Source organism: Puntigrus tetrazona, chromosome 20 (assembly GCF_018831695.1).
Source record: "Puntigrus tetrazona isolate hp1 chromosome 20, ASM1883169v1, whole genome shotgun sequence".
In the NCBI taxonomy this organism is placed as follows: Eukaryota; Metazoa; Chordata; class Actinopteri; order Cypriniformes; family Cyprinidae; genus Puntigrus; species Puntigrus tetrazona.
Genome location: NC_056718.1, coordinates 13,538,595 through 13,559,931, shown reverse-complemented (window position 1 = coordinate 13,559,931; position 21,337 = coordinate 13,538,595). Strand labels below are relative to the sequence as shown.

General features: G+C 38.4%; 4 protein-coding genes across 8 annotated transcripts; all 4 read left to right on the top strand.

Moving 5' to 3' along the window:
* The first annotated feature begins 536 nt into the window (after positions 1–536).
* Positions 537–4,006, top strand: myct1a (myc target 1a). Its single transcript, XM_043218696.1, has 2 exons — positions 537–882; positions 2,631–4,006. The coding sequence occupies exons 1-2, from the start codon at positions 828–830 to the stop codon at positions 3,215–3,217; spliced, it is 642 nt and encodes a 213-aa protein (XP_043074631.1). The 5' UTR covers positions 537–827; the 3' UTR covers positions 3,218–4,006.
* A 500-nt stretch (positions 4,007–4,506) lies between these two features.
* On the top strand, positions 4,507–11,274 carry serac1 (serine active site containing 1). Of its 3 annotated transcripts, XM_043219185.1 has the most exons (17): positions 4,507–4,837; positions 5,129–5,351; positions 5,864–5,900; positions 6,094–6,236; positions 6,527–6,616; positions 7,410–7,541; positions 7,695–7,816; positions 7,901–8,029; positions 8,251–8,364; positions 8,565–8,727; positions 8,806–8,956; positions 9,162–9,303; positions 9,475–9,575; positions 9,679–9,776; positions 10,058–10,240; positions 10,333–10,476; positions 10,555–11,274. In XM_043219185.1, exons 2-17 carry the CDS (start codon positions 5,222–5,224, stop codon positions 10,689–10,691), a joined length of 2,016 nt encoding a protein of 671 aa, XP_043075120.1. In that variant the 5' UTR covers positions 4,507–4,837; positions 5,129–5,221; the 3' UTR covers positions 10,692–11,274. The 3 variants fall into 3 exon arrangements, with proteins under 3 accessions (XP_043075120.1, XP_043075119.1, XP_043075121.1); XM_043219184.1 differs by having other exon boundaries at positions 4,507–5,351; XM_043219186.1 differs by having other exon boundaries at positions 4,511–5,385.
* Positions 11,275–11,340: 66 nt separating this feature from the next.
* gtf2h5 (general transcription factor IIH, polypeptide 5) lies at positions 11,341–12,651 on the top strand. The gene is made up of 3 exons (XM_043219196.1): positions 11,341–11,466; positions 11,630–11,711; positions 12,082–12,651. Exons 2-3 carry the CDS (start codon positions 11,677–11,679, stop codon positions 12,260–12,262), a joined length of 216 nt encoding a protein of 71 aa, XP_043075131.1. The 5' UTR covers positions 11,341–11,466; positions 11,630–11,676; the 3' UTR covers positions 12,263–12,651.
* A 236-nt stretch (positions 12,652–12,887) lies between these two features.
* si:dkey-12h9.6 (macoilin) lies at positions 12,888–21,145 on the top strand. Of its 3 annotated transcripts, none has more exons than XM_043219189.1 (11): positions 12,888–13,656; positions 15,015–15,156; positions 15,465–15,503; positions 15,609–15,732; positions 15,854–16,023; positions 16,419–16,854; positions 16,991–17,149; positions 17,985–18,155; positions 18,392–18,530; positions 19,815–19,989; positions 20,071–21,145. In XM_043219189.1, exons 2-11 carry the CDS (start codon positions 15,105–15,107, stop codon positions 20,256–20,258), a joined length of 1,653 nt encoding a protein of 550 aa, XP_043075124.1. In that variant the 5' UTR covers positions 12,888–13,656; positions 15,015–15,104; the 3' UTR covers positions 20,259–21,145. The 3 variants fall into 3 exon arrangements, with proteins under 3 accessions (XP_043075124.1, XP_043075122.1, XP_043075123.1); XM_043219187.1 differs by having other exon boundaries at positions 12,890–13,656; positions 15,377–15,503; XM_043219188.1 differs by having other exon boundaries at positions 12,892–13,656; positions 15,377–15,503; positions 18,392–18,518.
* Positions 21,146–21,337: the final 192 nt, after the last annotated feature.

Sequence of the window (21,337 nt, the reverse complement as noted above, 5' to 3'; positions counted from 1 at the left end):
CTACAGTTTTGGAGCAAGACATTTCTTTCTAAGTCATTAACACTTCTATTAAGCAAGAATGCATTAAATTGATCAAAAGTGACAGTAAAGATATTGATAATGTTACAAAAGATTTATAATTTTCAAATAAATATATTTAAAATTGTACACACACACCATTTTTATGAATAAAGTACAGTAATGCTAATAAAGTAATAATATTCCACAATATTAGTTTTAGTGTAATTTTGATCAGAGGATGAAATATTTTGTGTAGCTCTTTGTCACTGCAAACTGGCAAAATGCCATCAGTGGTGACACAGTATGTTCATGCCATTATTCATGTCAAGTGTCTGGAAGTGAAAAAGAAATAAAAGGTAAAAATATGATGGTCACAGGACTTTAGGACCGAGCCATTGGTCAGGGGAAAGGGGACAAATGATTGGAGCAAATGATTTCACACACACCTTGACTCTCCTCCTCTCTGTACCCTCCTCCCTTTCCTCTCCATCCCACAGGAACCCTGGTCTGCGTAGATAAGGACAGCCTGCTGCTAATTTTACGCAGGAAAGGCAGGAAACGTAAAGTGAAGACTTTGCTTTTCCACAAACAACTGACTAGCGACCCCGGCCTTGGCGAGGATCCTGTGTGCCACGGTGCTGAGCAGTCTGGGACTGAAAAAGAGACACAAAAAGAGAAAGTGAGAGAGGAGGGTCCCTGGAATTGAGGAGTTGGATAGACACGGAGAGAGACACAAGAAAAAGTTCAAAGGAAGAGTGAAAGAAGAAAAGATTTGGAGGGGAGAGACTGTGTCCTCTCTTGTCTCCCCTGTATCTCTGGAGGGAGCTATGGCGGATAACAGCACTCATCCTATTGTGGAGATACTGGAGTCCTTCGGATTGAGTAAGATATTTTATCATATTTACACTCTTTATAAAGTCTACAAACCAATTACCTCACAGTGTTACAATGTCAACTTTATACTTCTAAAATAATCTGGAGAGTGCAGAAAAGAGTCTTTTAAGAAACAGAAATGCAGACTGTAGTAACTAGTGGCAAAATATATTGGCAAAAGTGGTCCATAAAAAAACAACACCGCCAGTGTGCAGCTTTTTCCATTCGGTCTTTCCAAATGTCATTTCCAGATGATCCTTCACTCTGGACTGTGATTCCTTTCACCTAGGGAGAAAATTGCACATAAACATCCACATTATTTTACACACACGTCTCTAAAGAGGTTTAGATGTCATATTCTTATAATAGTAATAATAATCAGTAAAATTTTTAGGTGCTGCAGTTAAAAATGACTATAATTTGCCCCCTTTAATCAAAACATTACTAAAACTCTGGCTCCTATCAATGAATATTTATACTCTTTTAAAAAACGAATTTTCTCACAAAAATAATTGTTTTGTTTGGGGTTTTTTTAAGTTTCAAATGACCTTAAATGGCCTCTGCCAGACAGAAGCCCTGTGCCCTAATGAAACTGGCATTTCTGTAGACAATGAAATGCCATAACAGGAAGCTTCCTAAAAAACTAATTATTTAATTTATTTTAACTGTAAAGGATAAGAAAACATTGGGTGCGCCTTCTATTGTGGAATTTGTCCCCGCCCACTTTGAGTTGTCAGGATAGACCTTCAATCCCCTGATATTTTCACCTTAATGATCTTACAGAGGCAAGTATCTCTGTCGTTGGAGTAGAACGCCGTCAAAAACTCATTAGCCATTTGAAACATATAAAATCTTTATCATATAAAAAACTTTGTTCGTGGATTACAGGTAACCAGTCGTTTAGCAGCACGTTCCATAAAAAAATAAAACAATACAATTATTACGCTTATAGACTGGTCGACATTTTGTTTGTCATTTTCTGTGAAGTTCATCTTCCGCTATGCAAACTGTATTTTGGCGCCCCTAGCGCGGTCAGAAAAGCGTCGAGCATCTCATGTTTACTTGACTCTGCTTAAAACTGATCCTGCTGCTATGGTTATTTCCTGAGGTGAAAGTTCACCAACGCACGCAGTGAAATTATTACAAATGTGACGGGTTTTTCTTTTCTGTTTATTACTTTTCAGTCTATCGCATGTTTACATAGACTCCGATTTTTTTTTTTAAGGATTTTTTTTTAAGTTTGACTCCATTCAGTCGGAGGTTATCAAACACGTTTGATATTTCAGCCGATTAAAAAAAAAAAAATGTTTTCGTTTGCCGTGGGTCTCCTAGCAACAGGGCGCGCATATTCTGCTTGAGTCTGTTGTGAATGGAACCACTTTAAAGTCGTGTAGTGTATGAAGCCTAGCGTTTTAAAAAAAAAACTGTTCATATTTTAAGTCATTAAGTGTATTCCTTAAACCTCATTTTAGACTAACACTAAATTTGTAGGAATGACAATAGCAACCAAGCTCACTCTCATTTTGCCATGACTGACACTGTGGTGACATAAGCTAAATTTTGCTTTGCTACCCACCTTTTTTTGGCAAAAGTAATATTACATTACAAGACTTGTTACTAGTATTATAATTTTAACAAAACCATCATGGACGGTCTTTAGTTTTTGTTTATGTTCGGAACGTTGCTTTGAAGCTTGCTCTTAGAAAGTTGCCAAGTTCACTTATTGAGTTTTAACCACTTTTGTTTAACCACTCTAGGGGATGTGATTCTGGCCTTCTGTCTTTCTATGGTTGTCGGTCTTCTGCTGGGAGCTCTGGTCTACATGATCTTGATCTGGATGTCTCGTCGACGAGCTTCGGCCACCATTACTCGTGTACCCATCCACCAGTCCCGCTCCACCACCCGTTCATCCTCGCCGCGTTCTCGGCCAGGCTACAGTCGACACAGCAGTGCCTACGACCGACGCAGCAACAACAGTCTGGCCAGCGCTGCCTTCTCCTTCCATCGGCAAACCTCGTCCTCGCCGATAGACTATGGTGACTCACCAGGCCGCAAGTCGAGCTTCCGGGCCTCTACTTTTCATCCTCTTCTCCAGTGTAGCCAGATAGCTCGTGAGGCAGAAGAGGGTGCCCAGGGCAGCTTGCCACGGACCCCCACTCTCACTACCAACCCTGGAGCGGCTGGCTCCACCAGCACTGTCAGCTCCATGGTCACTCCACCCCTGGCCAGAACCAGGCCAGATTCCTTCTGGGGCAACAGCAATCTAAGAGGCTTTCACGTTGGCCAGACTCCGCCACCTGCCTATGAGAGCATCATACGAGCCTATCAGGAGACAACTACGTGAAGGGAGAGGAGATGCTACAGTGATGGAGGAAGATAAATGTATTAATAGACTTGGACTAGACAATTGGACAGCTGAAAGCAATATAGATGTCTTGCATCTTAAACTGACATGGCCAGTTTTTCAATGTTTGTATATTTGCGTTTGTTTGTATTTTTATTAAAAATAAAGGTTATTTTTTTGCCATCTATCCATGAGGGACCATTTCCAGGGAACATTCCATTAAATAAAAGTTTATTGTGGAATAAAAAGTTTCTTTAGAATATGAAAATTTTCTTCTCAATGGAAAAGAAATGGTTCTTTTAAGAACTCTTCCATAAAAAGTTCTTTGAGGAACCAAAAAATAGTTATTTTATGGCATCATTGCAAAAAACAACTTTTTGGAATCTTTTTTCAGGTTATTCTGAAATACTCATATGAGAGATTGTTTGAACGGGAGAGTTAGGTAACTTTTTGGCTTCAACGGGTCTGCTTTATTGACTTAGTAAAGACAAAATACCTTTATTTTATGGGGAGAGTTTGTGTAGAGTGTGAGAAAATGATGAAAAAATGTGATAAGTGGAGGGAGAGAGATACAGTAAGAGATACCGAAAGTCGTAGTAAGCATGGGGACAAATGTGAGAGGATTGCTGAACTCTATTGCAAACACTAATTTAAAATCGTTTAGCAACAAACTCATTAGATTGTGTATTTATTGGTTTGTTTTCTGTGAACTCTAGTCTTTTGGAATCATTGTATTTCTCAACGCAATTGTACTCATAAAAATAAACTGACACCAAGCATTTTGCAATAGCCTTTTGCATCTGAATGTTTTAATTCCTGCATATTCTCAGAAAGCTTTATATACTTACCACAAAATGGATATAATTCACTCAAAAGTTAAATTCTCTCTTTCTTTAACCACCTTTATTTTGCCATCACTTTATTTCTGCTGACTTTCTTCTGGAACACAAAACAAATATTTTCAGTCACACAGGTTTGAAACATAAATGACAGCATTTTCATTTTTTGTGTAAACGATGCTTTTTAATTTGTCCATTTTAGAGAGCTACGCATGTCCCTAATCTATCATTGAAAATGGGTGCTGAGGGAATGAACAGACCAAGGACGACAAATGTGTTACAGAGTGTTTAGAGCACACACATCCTGGAAGTGACCTGGCATCCTACGCACCCATGGGTAAGTGGTGAATTCCCTGACAAGAGGAAGGAATTGACTCAACATGTTAAAATGTATGCTAAATGTGCCATCTACGCTTTGACAGATCTAGGTCTAGTAATTGTTCTGTCAAGCATCCATGTTAATTTGCAGGAGTGTAAAATTATATGAAAATAATAGTAATGTTATAACATTCTTTTAATATAAATGCAATATACCTGTTCAATTAAAACAGTGGTCTGAAAATGTATAATGGTTAAATATCCTCGTAAACAAGTTACACTAATGTTTGTGCGCATTGTGGTATTACGGTAGGACATTTTAGCCGCGGGACATATTTACGTTACTTACGGTAATGACGCTCTACGTTGATGTGCGTTCAATCTAAAAGCAGTTCCTGTTTATATTTACTGTCAAAGTGATTTTTCATACAGCGTTCATCGGAAGGAACTTCTATTTTTATAGGTAAAATGCACGTTTAACGTACAGTTTCGACCGTTAAATGTCAATCTTGGGCGCACAGAATGCATTTCGCTAGAGTAAGTTACGAACGTTAACAAACTACCTCAGGCTCCAAGCCCGCTAGTTACTGCACCATTTTAAATAAGGAATTAGCATCCAGTGAAGATATTTTAGAGCAGTATCAATATCAGCAGTCTCTATCGGTCAAGAAGTGCGCGAAATCTTTCACAAACAGCTGGCAGTGGATCTGCTGGCATGTCTTGATTCCACCACCTCTTTCCTTCATTTTTTTAGTATTTAGGTTATTATAGTCGACGTGAGAAGATTACTTTAAATCGCCAGCAAACAGAGGGCATACATGTCTCACCGGCCCTCTGACCAACATTAATGTGTGCCATCGTCGGATTTCTGCTCGCCAAGCCGCCAATGTCTGCGTCCGCCCTGCGGCTGATCCGCGTCCGGAAGCTGAGCAGCACCGGACCTGCTGTGAAGAGAGCACTGCCATGGAGAGACCTCAGTAAGACTCTGAACCTACCTACACGGCGTTTATGGTATTTATTTATTACTGTCTAGTAGGAAGGCAGTTCTCTTAGTTTTTGAAACAGCTATATGTTTAACTTTAATTTTAGGGCTTAAAATTCTTTAGAATTGTTTGTAACTTGTAACTTTGGGTCGGATAAGTACATTTTAAAACCGTTACTGTAATTTTATAACGATAAAAATAAAATGAAAATAATATAGATTAAACTAAAACAGATTTTGTAATTTTAAACATTGTTTAAAATGGGTCTATATATATATATATATAAAATTAGGATGGGTTACAGTGAATGTTACAGAACATTTCTGTTTCAAATAAATTTGTTCTTTCTATTCATCAAAGAATCCAGAAAAAAAGATTGTGGTTTCCAAAAAAATATTAGGAAGCACACTTGAAAACTGGATTGTTGACTGCTGAAAATTCAGCTTTGTGTTAAATATCATAAATTGTCAGATTAATCATTTTCTTCCTCTATTTTTTGTCATCAGGAAAAATAGCAAAAGTGACAGGAGCGATAGTATTGGGGTAGGTTTATTATTATTATATCGCTTTAATTTTTTCCATTGACTTAACAAGCCATCAGTAAAACTATATTGTGCAGTATCATGTAACACGTATGCAAAGAATAAAAAGCAGCTGTTAATAGTGATACTAAGCCATGCAGGTTTGTTACCCTTTCCAGAAACACATTCTGACTCTGTCAAGTTTGCTTACACAGAGGCTGTGTTTTCATCACGTACGAGGTGGTTACTCTGAACCAGGCCCTCACTATCGACACCAGCGCCATACAACAGGAGAAGCACAAGTCCTACATATACCCGACTTACACCACTAACAGAGAACAGGAGAGCCTTGCTTCTGGTACAATCTGGATCCATCTTTACCATGTGTGTTTATATTGGAGATAGCGTGTAAATATCAGGGAGCCAAAAGATTCATTTGCATTCTCATTTACATTTATTCCTCAAAAACAAAGGAATACTACACCATAAATGATTCATCCTTTCTTTCTTTTTTTTAGATTAGATTTTCTTTTTTGCTGGTATATTGTAGATGTATTGTTTGAGATTCAGTCCATTCATATATTTTGTTTCACAGTTAATGTATAGGAATGTATTGATTGCTCACAACAGACTTTATTTCTTTTCTAGGCTTTACTATCAAGACGAGGAAGGAACTTCATAAAGCTGCTAGAAAATTTCTTGAAATGTCATCAAGAGTTCTTCTTCGCCCTTTGGATGGTGAGAAGTTTCTTCTCTATTTGATGGCTTTGACAAGTCTTGCTGTTTTAAAATATTGATTGACAGTAGGCAGTTTGTGAAACAGCATGGTTATAATTGAGGACATTTGTGGACAGTATAGTTATTGCATCTCAGGAAACATCTGCTTTCTGTTGAAAGATAACTTGACTGTATTTTTGACCTAGAAGTCACCTGTATCTGCACAGAGAGGAACTGACATGAAATGTTGTTCTGTTTTAAATAGGGCAGGTATTTTAATGTCTGTTTTATTCTCTTGTTTTGAATCGCAGCATACGTGGCACCAGGTTTGAGGCTGAAAAGTAGTTTATAATATACACTATATGTGAAATGTTTGGGGTCAGTAAGATGACAAAAAAAAAGTTAAAATCCTATTGACTCTAAACCTTAATGGTAGTGTACATTTAGAATAAAAAGTTTAGCAGAGTAAGCAATCGTAATAGGCTGAGACTATAGAAAAATGTTTACTTATTAGAAGTTTATATATTTAATTGAAGGCATCTGTTTCTGTTTGACTTTTGCTCTTCAAAAGTCAAACTTTTTATATCATAGGCTTATTCTTCTAATTTACATTAGACCAGCCTCATCCATCAATGCTTTCCTTGTATTAAACTGATTGTATACTTTGAATTTATTGGCATACATTCATTCATTGTACAGCACTGTGGTAAACCTCGGTTGTATGTAAATGTGCTCCATGAATAAGTAATTTCTACTATATTTCTGTGTTTGCAATTATGTGAAATGTGCATGTGCTGGTGTTTGTTTATATCAGAGCATCTCAGTCATCTAGACGCGGACCCTCATGAATGCGCGCTGTGGGTGCTGCTGAAGAAAACGCGCTCTGCCGACCGGGCCGTGAGACAGCAGGCGGTGCAGGAACTGGCCCAGAATCACCACTGGCAGGGTGAGAAATGGGAGCACGCTTCGGTCTGTTTCAGACTTTGTCATTATTATAAATTAAAAGTTCTGCTGAATCTCGTTCTTGCTGAGCGAAACCTATTTCTACTGCGCAGACCCCTGTGCCTACCTAAAGAGGTTTTGAATGGTCTTTTGACAGATTACCAGTACCAGACCGCAGCGCAGGCGGTAGATCAGCGCACAGCTGTGGCTCTCGCCCGCATACCTTACGTGGACCTGCGCTTCTTTCTCCCTCCACCTCCACTGCCGCACACTGATGATGTGGGTAGCTATCGTTCAGACAGTGGCCAAATTGAACTGCTGTATAATGTCAGATTTTTGTGCTGATGTTGTGTGCATGTATAGGATATATCGATAGAGGACGGGCTTAGGCAGTTACTGGCGTCTCTGCCCCAGTCGGAGGTGGATCAGTGTGTGCAGTACTTCACATCTCTGGCACTAAGAGAGAGCAGCCAATCACTAGCCTCTCAGCGGGTGAGACATACATGGTCCAACTATAGATTGCAGCGGTCCTAAACATTATTTATCTCTCAGAAAGCATTCTTTCAAACACATGTTGGCTTTGTAATATTGTGATATTCTCTATGGGAAAATGAATGGAAAAAACACTCCTGGAATCAAAGATTTTAAGCACAATGTTGTCATTTAATCAAATGTATATCCTGTTAGCTGTGAATTCTGGTCTGTGATTATAGGGAGGGCTGTGGTGTTTTGGAGGAAATGGGTTGCCCTACGCCCAAAGTCTGACTTCCACCCCTTCTGAGAAGGTGGAGACGTTCTGCCTGCAGGCCCTGGTGCAGCACTCAAAGGTGAAGATTTACAAACTCTGCAAAGTGACATGTATTTGTGTAGCAAGGAAGTAAGCAATGATCAAAGACAACAGGATGCTTGTGTGTGTGTGTGTGTGTTAAGTGATGTTTTGTAGATATTCTTAAGGTATATCTGTTGATCGATTTTAATTTGACTTTAATGAATCAATTAAAAGCATTTAATCGTTCTTTGTTCACAGGTCCAGAGTCATTGTGATCACATTGTTGCTAATGGAGGACTGCAGCTTTTACAAAGAGTCTATCAGCTTCGCAGAGACTCGCCGAAAATTCAGCGAAACATTGTGCGAATTATTGGAAACCTCACCCTGAATGAGAGCTTGCACACATCCATAGTACAGTCAGGTTAGCTTTGTATTTTAAAGTAACTGATTTGATGTTGAAAAAGGTAGTTCTTTAATCTGTTTTGTGGTTGATCTTTAGGTTGGGTGGCTGTCCTGGCTGAAATGATCCAGTCACCACATATCATGCAGGCATCTCATGCCGCCCGTGCTTTAGCCAATTTGGACAGAGATGCTGTTAGGCAGAAGTACCAGGATGGTGTTTACATATTGCACCCACAATGCCGCACCAAGTATGTATGCTTATGCTAATTTGCTGCTTAAGCAATATCTTATCAGTGTTCAAAACTATTGTGCTGCTTAATACTGTGGCAAAATCTGTTATAAAAGTCCTAGAAAAGTCTAACTTTTGATCAGTTTTATACGTCTTTGCTGAATATGTATGAAATGTCTTTTGTTTAGTGAGGATTAATTATGATTTCCATCCTTCATATTCAGTCAGCCAATCAAAGCCGATGTTCTCTTTGTGCACGGCCTCTTGGGAGCAGCTTTTAAAACTTGGCGTCAAAAGGACCTTGATGTGACAGAAGATGACAAGGTGGAGGGGGTTCGAGAGGACTACACTGAATGCTGGCCTAAGGTCAGATATATATATATAATTTGTTTTGTTTTTTTTAACAAGCTTATAAGTACCCAAATATTACTTGCAGTGTAATGGCATTACAGGGTATCAGAGGTATTTTGAAAGTCTAGCCAAAGTCTAAAGTCAGTTTATTTGAGGTTTTTTTTTTTTTTTTTGCATTTTTCACAGTCGTGGTTGGCTGCAGACTGTCCAAACCTCAGAATCCTGTCGGTTGAGTATGACACCCATTTAAGTGACTGGAAGGCTAAGTGTCCTGCTGAAAACCAAAGGTAAACAGTCGATTTCTGTGTGCTGTGCATTACTGAATCATCTGAACAGCTCCATGTAGCATACCGAATATGCCTGTTTGTCCCTGATTTTTGTGTTATACAGGAAGTCCTTGGCCTACAGAAGTCAGGAACTGCTGAGGAAATTGAAGGATGCAGGTGTAGGGGATAGGCCTGTGGTGTGGGTAGCCCACAGTATGGGAGGTTAGTCCATGGTGGGTCTTAGAATAACCAGCACCCAACTATCTCTACAATTTTCCTGCATAATATTTGTGATCCTGTCAAAACTATTTGCAGTGTAATAGTTCTTTACATTGCAACAGCTTATATATATATAACAAAATGCGATTTCAATTTCGAAATGGGGTTTAATACTTATTTTAGACATTTAATATTGTCACAAGGCCATATTGTGATTTCAGTATTTTAATTAATTGCGAGGGGAAAAAAAATCCATTGACTCTAAATCAAAACTTGTCTCACAGGTTTACTGGTGAAAAAGATGCTCTTAGATGCCTCTAAAGATCCTGATCTCAGTCCGCTGATCAAGAACACAAAGGGAATTCTGTTCTACAGCGTTCCTCATCACGGCACGTTCATGGCAGAGTATTCTGTAAATGTCCGATACCTCCTTTTTCCCTCCATTGAAGTAAAAGAACTATGTAGAGGTATAATGTGATTTATTTTTGTTCTTTAAATATTAAGACTGTATTAATTCCTCTTGTTAAGATTAACATTTTAAAAACCTGTTTTGACTCAGACTCTCCAGCCTTACGGGACTTGAATGAAAATTTCCTAAATATCGCGAAGGAACAAGATTTCAAGGTCCTTAGCTTTGCAGAAACTCTGCCAACTTACATTGGGCCCATGCTCAAATTATTGGTAGTTCCATCACAGTCAGCAGGTAGATAAAAAAAAAATTATACAACGAATCATAGGTACCTTCTATCAGAAAACAAAACCTCTCCTTTTTCTCTTTCAGATCTGGGTATTGGGGACCTCATTCAAGTGGATGTTGATCACCTTAACATCTGCAAGCCAGAAAGAAAAGACTCATTTCTCTATAGACACACTTTACAGTTTATTCAGAATGCACTTGGAGGACAGAGGATGAAGTGAACTCGGAAGTTCACGATCCAAAGTTGGTCTCTTGCCATTTCATTGCTTCTCGAGGGTACAACAGTTACATTTTAAAAGATAGTGTTAACTAGAACTAGAAGGAAGTTCTACAATTGCAACTGGGTTTTTCTTTTTGTGTTAAAACCTCTGGGTTTAACTTTTACTGTATTTTGCCCACCTCACTGTTGCCTTGTACTGTATTTCATTTTTTGAACAAGCACTTTTCGGCATTCATTTTAACTGGAAGCTATAACAAATAGAAATGAGTATCAAGTATATTATGTTTAAAATATCAATGCATATTTTAAAAAATCATTTATAGAAAATCCATTGTATTTATATTATTTATTTTCTTGGATGAAGCTGAAAACTAGCCTTTTTCTTAACTCACCAGCCTTCTTTGTATCCCTACCTCAAAGTTGGTACTGACGCTGGCTGTAATTTGCCACTATTTTTGTACTAATTGATTAATTGTAGTAATTGCGTTGGACCATACTACTTTTATTTTGATGTTGAGTTTGTGTAAGACACAATTATTGCCAAATCTTTATCACACTGAATAAAGTTGTGTGTCCTAACCTTATATTCAGCGTAATATAATATACTTTTACTGTGGCGGCCTTTGTTTTTATATAGCAGCATTGTGCTCCCTTCCAGCAGAGTGCAGTAGAGCTCACAGATCAAACATCACTCTTAGTAGAAGAAGACCTTTGTTAGTAGACGGTGGACGCTAGGGCTAAAACACACTGACAATTGACAGATAAACAAAAATCACGTAAGATAACTTTTTTTTTCCAAAAGTGGCGTGTTTTTAAGATATATATGATTTGTGAATATATCTTTGGAGATACGCAAAGTATGTGAAATGTTTGTAACGATTACGAACATTCACGGTAACGTTAATCTGTTCAGTTTTTGTTGTTATTTCTAATGTTCAGAAAACTTAAAACCGAAGAACCGGAAGCGTTTACACGTCCCTTCTAAAATGGTTAATGTCTTGAAAGGAGTTCTCATTGAATGGTAAGTATTAAACACGGGCCTATTTAAAGATAGTATTCAGTATTTTGAATTTGTTTAACTTGGAAATAAATAATTAAAAACCACGTGAAGTCGTGTGGAATTCCAGCATATGAAGATACGAGTAGTCTAAAGCCGTTTTAGTTTACAGGACCTGGTCGCAGCATCGCGTGACCACTTTTATACTTGCTTGTACAATCAATATATTAATATTTGTGGTTGACTGACTGGAGTGTTTATTAAATGTTACCTGTAACACAAGATATCAATAAAAAAATTACATATATACACATGTATCCGTGCACTTTCAAAATAAAGCTGTGCATACCAGTGCACCATCATTTATGATCCTTTTTTTTTTTTAATGAAACAGTGACCCAGCTATGAAGCAATTTCTTCTATATCTGGATGAAACGTCGGCACTGGGGAAGAAATTTATCATCCAGGATTTGGACGACACGCATGTTTTCATCCTAGCCGGAGTTGTGCAGATTCTCCAGGAGCGAGTAGGAGAACTGATGGACCAGAATTCATTCCCCATCACCCAGAAATAAATGTCTGAATCTGACAGCAGACCTTACAATCTGTGGGAGCAGATGGATGTAGAGATTCTTTCTGCGCAATTGCACAAACACAGATGTAACTGAAATATATAGATGACTGGCTACCAAGATGATGCCTGTTATCCCTGTTTTAGTTTGACTGTGATGCATACATTATATGCTTTACGTCGCATATGTTTCAAAGACAGCTTCTTGAATCTTTGCTCTGTTTTGCCAGCATGGTCAATGAATTGTGTTTTGCGCACAAGATGGAATTAGCTGCAGAAAGGAGCGTTTAATGTGTTTTTCAGCATTTCACAGTTTGTACACAAACTGAAAGCAGATGGTTGATAACCGTGTGATTTCTATACATGCATCAAATAAAAAACTTTAAAATGTGATTTTGTTTCCTGTATACAACTAGCCTTAAAAATTAGAACACTACTGTACTAATAGGTGCCAGTTTACAAAATTCCACTTCCCTTTTCTGATTGTACTCTTTCTAGTGATAAAAAACCAGCTCAAGCCACACACACACACAAGGGTATGATTGGGCATTTAGTCAACTGAGATTTGTCCGTAATCAGGAAGTCGGTGAAAGACTTCGCCTTGTGGTGTGAGAGCAACAAACCGCAAAATCAAAATAGTTACCATTTCCAAAATATCCAGCATGTTTTGATTAAGGATACCCTTCCTTGAGTGGAGCGGCGCATTCATGGAAGTACCTAGTAGTTCACCTATTAAAACTGACTGGCTATACAATGCCATTATCTGGAAATAAGGTACAATTTCCTCTCTTTAAGAAGATCATCGTGTGCAGGTAACAGGAAGTGTTATTTTGTGTCAGACCTACAGCTTTGTAGTGTTGCATCCAGTTTGTTGCATTGCCCTAAAATACAGCAATGGCATATTCACATATCTGCCTGCCTGTGTGCGTCAGCCTAATAGCAGTAATACAAACAGGAGAGCTGTTTATTATTTAAAATGGAAATTTCACTATGATTTGGTCGGCCTCATAACCTTTTGCGATTGATTTTAAGAACCGATGCACGTTGTTGACCGCGATCAGGATCGAAGCGCATCTTCCTATCATTGGCCACGACGTCTTTGCAACATTTTCCCGAGTCTCTTGTTCTCCAGACAGCGCAGATGCACTTCCACGCACCTCGTCGTGGCGCTGGGCTCCGTGCGAAGTTCTCGAGCGTGCGCACATCCACCTCCACTAACGCACAAAGCGCTTCTGCTCAGGTTACTGTAAATGAGACCTCCAGTCTTACTACAATTACCTGTTTAATGGACTAAATTGCCAGGAGGACCAGAAGCCATAATATGAAGAAACGCTACATGGATATAGGCAGGCTACGGAAAATGAAAAAGATTAAACTCACAGAGAAGATTTCCGAAAGGTACGACACCGCGCGCAGCTCTGTTGTTTTGTTATTGCTCTTATCCGTTTTCACCTGAATAGCTCGCGCTTGGCTATCCGTAGCGCGCCGAACGATAAACAAACAGCGTCCACCGATACGGTGACAAACCAGGGTTTATTCCTAATGCTAATGCTCGCTGTGATTTAACGGATACAAACAAGGCCGATTCTATAACATTTCGCGTAAAAACAGTGCGGCGGGCTATGCTGCTAACAAAATATTTTAATAACAGTATATGCTTCCAATTGAGTTTAGCGTTGCATATTAAAAATGCTACAGCGTTTTTCTTATTTCGTGCTGTGGTATCGGTAAATCTGTCTATTAATAATGTGATTTGATGCAGCGTCAGCTAACAAGTAGTCATGTTATTTCTTCATGACAATACGATGTCTGAAAAAACAGACTGCCTGAGAACACAGACAAACTGACAAGGGCCTCTGACTAGACAATATGCGCGCTGGAATGTCGTTCATGCAAGACATTTTTCTTAGGGATTATTTGTACCTTTATGCACGATTATAATTGCATATAATATTTAATAATATTCTGAGCTGTGTTCGCAAGTTGTTGGTGCGTTTTGTATTTTGTCGGGTTCGCTGATTCCAGACTATTGTTTCTAGTGAGGTAAACACAAGACAGTGTAGTCTGGACGGACCCCGTCTCTTATTTATGTAGCGGATGATCTGGACAATAGCCTCCTGTGTTTATACGCTTCGTAGTGAAACGAACGTGCGCAGATTTCTCCCGAAACGGGTTCTTGTTCTTTAAATAGCCATGGCAACACTGTAGATTCGACGTTTAGGTGCTGATGCAGAAGATGAAATGTTGCCATGGTTACCAAACACAAAGGGATGTGGAGCGCAGAACGCCTGAACAAAGGAACGGAGCACAATAGACTCTGTGACCAAAACATGGATTGCAACGTCTTCACGAACTTACTTTCCGAGCCTTTGCATGTCACGTATATGCTCGTTCATTTTTCTTTTGAAATACAGAAAAAAAAATTATTGTCTTTTTGTCAACGTGAAGTTATAAACAAAACGTATAAACACGGAGGACGCGCGGTTTTTCTAGTTGTAGAAGGACTTTTGTTTAGACAGGCTGTTTTGACTTTAGAAAGATGCATTTATTTATTTATATATATATATATATATATATATATATATATATATATATATATAGAGAGAGAGAGAGAGAGAGAGAGAGAGAGAGAGAGAGAGAGTTATATGATTATTTTTAATTAAAAACAAAGTACATAGCATTTGTAACACTGATGATATTTTCTTCTTTTTTTTAAATTATAATAATGTTAAATCATTTAAATGTCCTGTTTCCAGCGCGTACTCTGTTCTGAAGTTCATGATCGTCTGGATGCTGGTGCTGTTAGCTGACTTTGTTCTGGAGTTCAGACTGGAATACCTGTGGCCATGCTGGCTCTTTCTAGGGACCGTCTACACCACATTTCACTGTCACGGACTGGTAGGCAACTTTCTGCTCTGCACATGTCGCTGCATCGATTGCTTTTAAAATAATAACAAAACCCCATCTATGATTATAAACGCATTTTCTTGCTCCATTTTTTTTGTTTATTGTTGCTTTGCCGCATATTTTTTATTACATTTCATATTACAAAGACAAAGAATGAAATAGATTCTAAATAGGACTATTAAACCAACAAACCTCTGCTTTTCTATTCCAGGCCATCTGTGTTGTTTTCGTGTGTGCAGCATTTACCCTGGACTTATTCTGTTTAATTTTTGTACCCTTACACTGGCTGTTTTTTGCAGCCAGCACGTATGTCTTACTCAACTATATGTGGCATACAGGTGAGCCCTAAATTAAATTGCATTTAATTAAGACGCTTCACCCGGAAGCATTAATGTATATAAACAATATACGTTCATTTACATATATACATTATTTATTTGCAGAAAAGGGAATCTGTATGTCAACTGTGACATTATGGATACTCTTAGTGTATATGGAGGCCTCTCTACGGCTGCGGGACCTGAAAAGCCCTCATGCAAATCTGTCCCATCTATTTGCTGCACACTGGTAGGTTCTGATTGGCAATTTATTTTAGAGCTGGATGTAACAGGGGGTTTTAAATCAACACTAATTTTACCAGCTATGTTCGATACTGTAATTTAACACACGCTATTATTATCTCTTCCAGCATCGGTTATCCGTTAGTGTACATGGGTTTTGATGCAACATGCTACTTCTCCAGTATGTTTAAACTGCGCACTCAGAAATCAGTTCAGAGTGAGAATGACCTCCACATGGATCTCCTGCAACAATCCCTACCTCCTTACATGCACCTGTACCCAAAATTGTGGATGGAAGGTATGCATAATTATGTTTAACGTAACATGTAATATGTAGCTATCTTTCTAAAAAGTTCAACAGTTAAAAGGTATAGTTGACAAAAAAAGTCTCACGCATAAGAACTTTTTTTTTTTTTTTTGTTGAGACACAAGAGCTTCCTGACCTTGCATAGACATAAATGCAACTGACACACTCAAGGCCCGAAAAGGTTTTAAGGACATCATTAAAATAGTCCATGTGTTCAACCATAATATTTTGAAGCTACAAGAATGCTTTTTGTGTGCAAAGAAAACAAAAATAACAACTTTATTCAACAAGTTTCCTCTCTTCTGCACATTTTTAAAAAACGCGTTCAAAACTAATAAAAACGTGAAGTTGAAAAGTGTAAAATTGTGACAAATGTCTTTGCACAGATCCCAAATATAAGGTGGCCAAATCTAGGCCGACGCAATACCAGTGTCCATCCGAATCCATCACCTCAGAGGACAAACAAAACATGGAAGACTGCCTTCAGATCCACAGACTTCCTGCGAGACCCGAAAGAGAACCCACAACAAATCCACAACCTTCAGGACCCAAACACCGCGGAGGTGAACTTCATTTGGACTCCGCGTCCATGTTAGAAATGACTGAAAACCTACCTCAGGAGGATCAGAGCAGCAAAGCTCAAAGACCCTCCAAGAGCTCCTTGCCTAAAGTGCATCGAGGTTCAGTGAATATCTCTAACAGCAAAGGGGAGAAGAGGCAGAAAGTCCCCAAAGCCATCAACACAACAGGGGACTCTGCTGAAAGGTGCTCGACAAACACCTCCCCAAGTCCTCCGAACCCACACGCCGAGCAGATGCTGAGGTATGTTCATGATGTTTCGTTTCTATATTCACAGCTTCAGCTCAAAATTCGCACGTTTGCAAAAGTGTAATGGACCGTGGAAGACGGTTAATGAACTTGGAGTGCATTGACGCTGGGATTTTCATCTGCTCCACAGGTTGGAACAAGAAATGAGGAAGCTGAAGGGAGAGCTGCAGGCGAGCAGACAGAGCGAGCAGGAGCTGCGCAGTCATATTTGTAATCTGACCAACAGTGAGCACAGTCTGCGCCCCGAAGTCTCTCTGCTCAGACATGCAAATGAACTGCTGCAAAACAAGTGAGTCCTCTGATCTCTTCCTGTTGGTCTTGGCATTAGAGATCTGGGTTGATGTTAGGTCACGCTGCTTCATATTTGACTGATGTTTGCATTTTATATATCAAACGTACGGGTGTTTCTTACTTGACACTTTTATGCATAGATGTTTGATATTTTGTCTCAGACTTTTAGGTGAGATGCATCATAAAAAATTGTTATTATAATTTAATAATGAAAAGCAAAAACTGTAATAATTACATAATCAATTCTCCAAACATTTCCGTCACGACCACCAAATTTTATTCCATTAAAGTGTTTTTCCTGCCAAACATTAGTGTTCTTGGTTACAAAGAAAAACAAGAAAGTAGGAGAATAAATATGATTTGTGAAAAGAATATTTTGTCTGGTACTTCCAAACGAACTAATTTAAAGAAAAAGTGGCCAGATTGCATTTTGTTGAAGAAACTATATATATAGTATATATATGTGTGTGTGTGTGTGTGTGTGTTTCTGCAAAAAAAGTGACATTTTTAATGTTGCTAAAAATGTCAAATATATGCTTTTCTTTTAAACTTTAAAAAATATTAAGCAGTACAACTGTTTTTAACATTTATCCTTAGAAATGTTTACTGAGCAGAAAGCAGCATGTGTTTTTGATCATAAAAAGGCAGCCTTGCTGAGCATGAGATTTTTTTCAACAACATCGAATAATCTCTTGAACAATACTGTGCACATTAGAAATGAATGATGTGCTTTAAAGATGGCTGCGAAGCTCACGTTTTTACCGTAAGAGTAAGCGCAACCTGACAAAAATCTAACTCTGTTCCTTTAAATTCTGTGGCGCTCTGCTGTGCAGGATTCAGTGTCTCACAAAATCCAGACAGAAGGACAAACAAAACTGTTCCTTGCTGGAAAAGAAAATCAGAATGGAAACAGAGGCTCGAGTTGCAGTAGAAAAACAACTTGCAGAAGTCAGAGCCCAAAAATTTGATGAAGCAACGATTTTGCTTCGGAGCGCATCGCACAGGTAATCGTATTAATAAAGCAATAGCGCGAGAGGCGTACATATGTGTATACTAATCTTATCAGAGTGATTTAAAAATGTTTTATTTCAGTCACTGCTGATTATTAATCTGTGTCTTTGAGACTAGCTCTAAATGTCCCGCTTTTTAATGATATTATAAATGGCAGAAGAATTCTCAATGCAAAACAGCAATGACAAAATAAGCCTGTAAAATGTTGTATTTTTTCCATCCACTGTAGGCAAGAACACAGTGAAACTCAAATGTTGAGGAAAAAAGCTAAAGATCTAGACTCAGAATACAAACAACTACAGCTGGAATATCAGGAGAAAGAAAATCGAATGATAGCTCTAGAGAATGAAGTGGAGGTAAAGGACGCGGTTCGTAGATCTGTTCAGTTACATACTGCATTGAATATTTGTGCTGTGCTGGATGTTTGTGATTCATATTTTTTATGTTCTTCATGTTCTGACACATGTGGATCCGGTAGCTAGCTGTCTATGGTGTTCAGCCTATGGCTCTTTTTTATTTTTTGGCTGGTGTGGGTGAACGTTTCTGTGCCGAATGCTGATTCTGACTTTTTTTTTTTTATTTTGTTGTCATTATTTCTTGTTCCTCGCCCAGTTTAAATGCTGCTATTGCCATCTGCTATATAAACCATGCCAAAACAGAAACCATTGTGCAACCTGAGAATTTTTGTATAGTTATTAATAGTTTTGTTTTGTTTTGGTATTGACGGTATGTAATTCAAGTATGTAAGGTATATTCTCATATAATGACATTTAAAAACTTTTTTGTTTTGCTTTGTTTTGTTTTTTTTTTATTTTGAAATAAAAAGTGTGGCTATTGAGAGTAATTCCACTCACTTAACTGTAGAGGGCTTTAAAGTAGCATACATGCACAAAACTACATACAGTTGCTTTAAAGATGAAGTGTATTTTTTTGGCATCAAGTAGCAAGCAAAGGAAATGGAAATTGGGGGAGAAAAAATCTGGGTACTTTACTAGATGAAAAAGCAATGTGACAAATGAGTTGCATGCCCAAATATCCAGAATTTATGAAATTGTGGTAAAAAAAAAAAGAATAAAATACTGCATTTACAAAAATTCTGAAATATGTGATCAGCGGATACTTTGTTGTCCTACAATATCACTTGAGCTGTCAGATTCAACAGAAACTGGCAGAAAGCATTCTAAGAATGTATTACGTTAGTAGAACGTTCATGTGCATATTCAAATAATTTACTTAAACACTTTATGATATTAAGAATACAGGCTGAAACAAAGGGACAGTTCACCCCAAAATGAAAATCTGTCTTCATTTACTCATCCTCATGTTGTTCCAAAGCTATGTGACGTATTTTCTTCTGTGGAACAAAAGAAAATATTTTGAAAATCAGTTTCAGTTCCCATCAACTTGTTTGGTCACAAACATTCAGCAGAAGAAAGAAGCCACAGGTTTGGAAAATGATGAGTAAATGATGATTTCTGGCGGAACTAACCCTTTAAACGTTATAAGGTTGAAAAAAGCCCTGTTGTAACTAAGGAACTGGGATTCAAATGTTCACCTGAATCACTCACCCAAAACTTTCATATCACTTTTGTTTTGTACTGTTCTGCTCTGTTCCTGTCTCACACATGCAATATTGTCCTGCTCCTCCCCAGACCCTCCAGAGGAACAGATGCACGGAGCAGGAAGCGGACGCTTTGCTCTCGGCTCTCTCCTCGCTGCAGGACAAGGCTCAGCATCTAGAGTACAACCTGAGTGCAGAAACCCGTCTCAAGCTAGACCTCTTCTCCGCGCTCGGAGACGCACGCAGGCAGCTGGAGATAGCCCAAGGTTTATCTCATTTCAAATTAAGCCATTTACGCGTGCATGCGAAAAAAATGACTTGAATTTTGTGCTGTTTTTCCTTCATAGTTAAAATTCTGAAACAAGACCACGAGGTCAAAGAAATGAAGCAGAAGCTCGCTGAAGCGATGGCCGTGGCTCCAGGTATGTCATACATGGCCCCCAGGTCCTCTATGCCTCAGTACCTCAAGTTCTTCAACTCTGAGCGCTACATGCTGAATCCCAGAGCGCTCATGTACCAGTGTCTTAAGAAATAAGACCAGCGAGGACAAATCGGAAGGGGCGGCTTTTGAAGGATTGTTTTGACTCGACATTCCAAACACGAGGGCATCTCTGCTTCAAGGTTCGCCCAAAAACTTTGCCTTTTGACAATGCCAACAGCCTCTGGTGCGTCTACGGCTGTGTTTACTGTTTTCGGCAGAGACATTGAGGCCGCTTTTAGGTGACCTTGCTTTGAGATCCTTTCCAGATGAAATCAAAGTTGACTGTAAATATATCGTTGACCAGCGGATGACCATCGAATGCTGAGCAAACCGCTGCAAGCTGCGTAAACGGCAAGATATCAGTTTAATAAGATGCGCGAACTTGATGAGGAGCACAGTTTATCATTACGACAGGATATCCTGTGTTGGGTTTCAAACGAAGAGGCTCTTCTTCAGCCATGACAATAACAGGCCAATGCCTCACTTGGTCATTCTGTGCCTCATTATTTATGTGAATTCAATTTATATAACAAGCCAATATCAAACGTAAGTCAGTATGTGAATATTTCGAGTGCTTTGTACCGTTTTGTATTCTTTTTACATTACACACGTTACAACAGAAGTGACCAACACCCCCCAAAAAAAAACAAAAAAAAAAAAAAGGTTTGTAGGTTTTCATGTTTCTGAAATTGTTGCCTTTTTTATGTATCAATGGGATGTTTTTTATGAGAAGTTTATTTTTCTGGCTTGACCTACTTTTTTTTCCTAAACCAAAATGAAATAATGGTTTAATTTTGTAATTCTACTTGTTGGTCTGCATGCCGATTTATGTAAACTGATTGTTTTGAGAAAAAAAAATTGATGTCTAATTGTGCATTTGTGCAAGGGCTGTTTTCTTCCAATAATTCTGGAAGCAGTAATAAAGTCATTTTCAATGATAATCTTGTACTTTTTTTTTATTCTGACACAAGACACAAAGTTCTGTCATTATTTTTTCCTCCCCAAATCTATATAAAGTGAAAGCCAATGCAGCTTAGTGTCATCCACTAACCTTACTATATATTACTATACTATATTTACGGTATTCCATAAAAAAAGTAACATGAGTATAGAATGAGGGTGAATAAAAAACT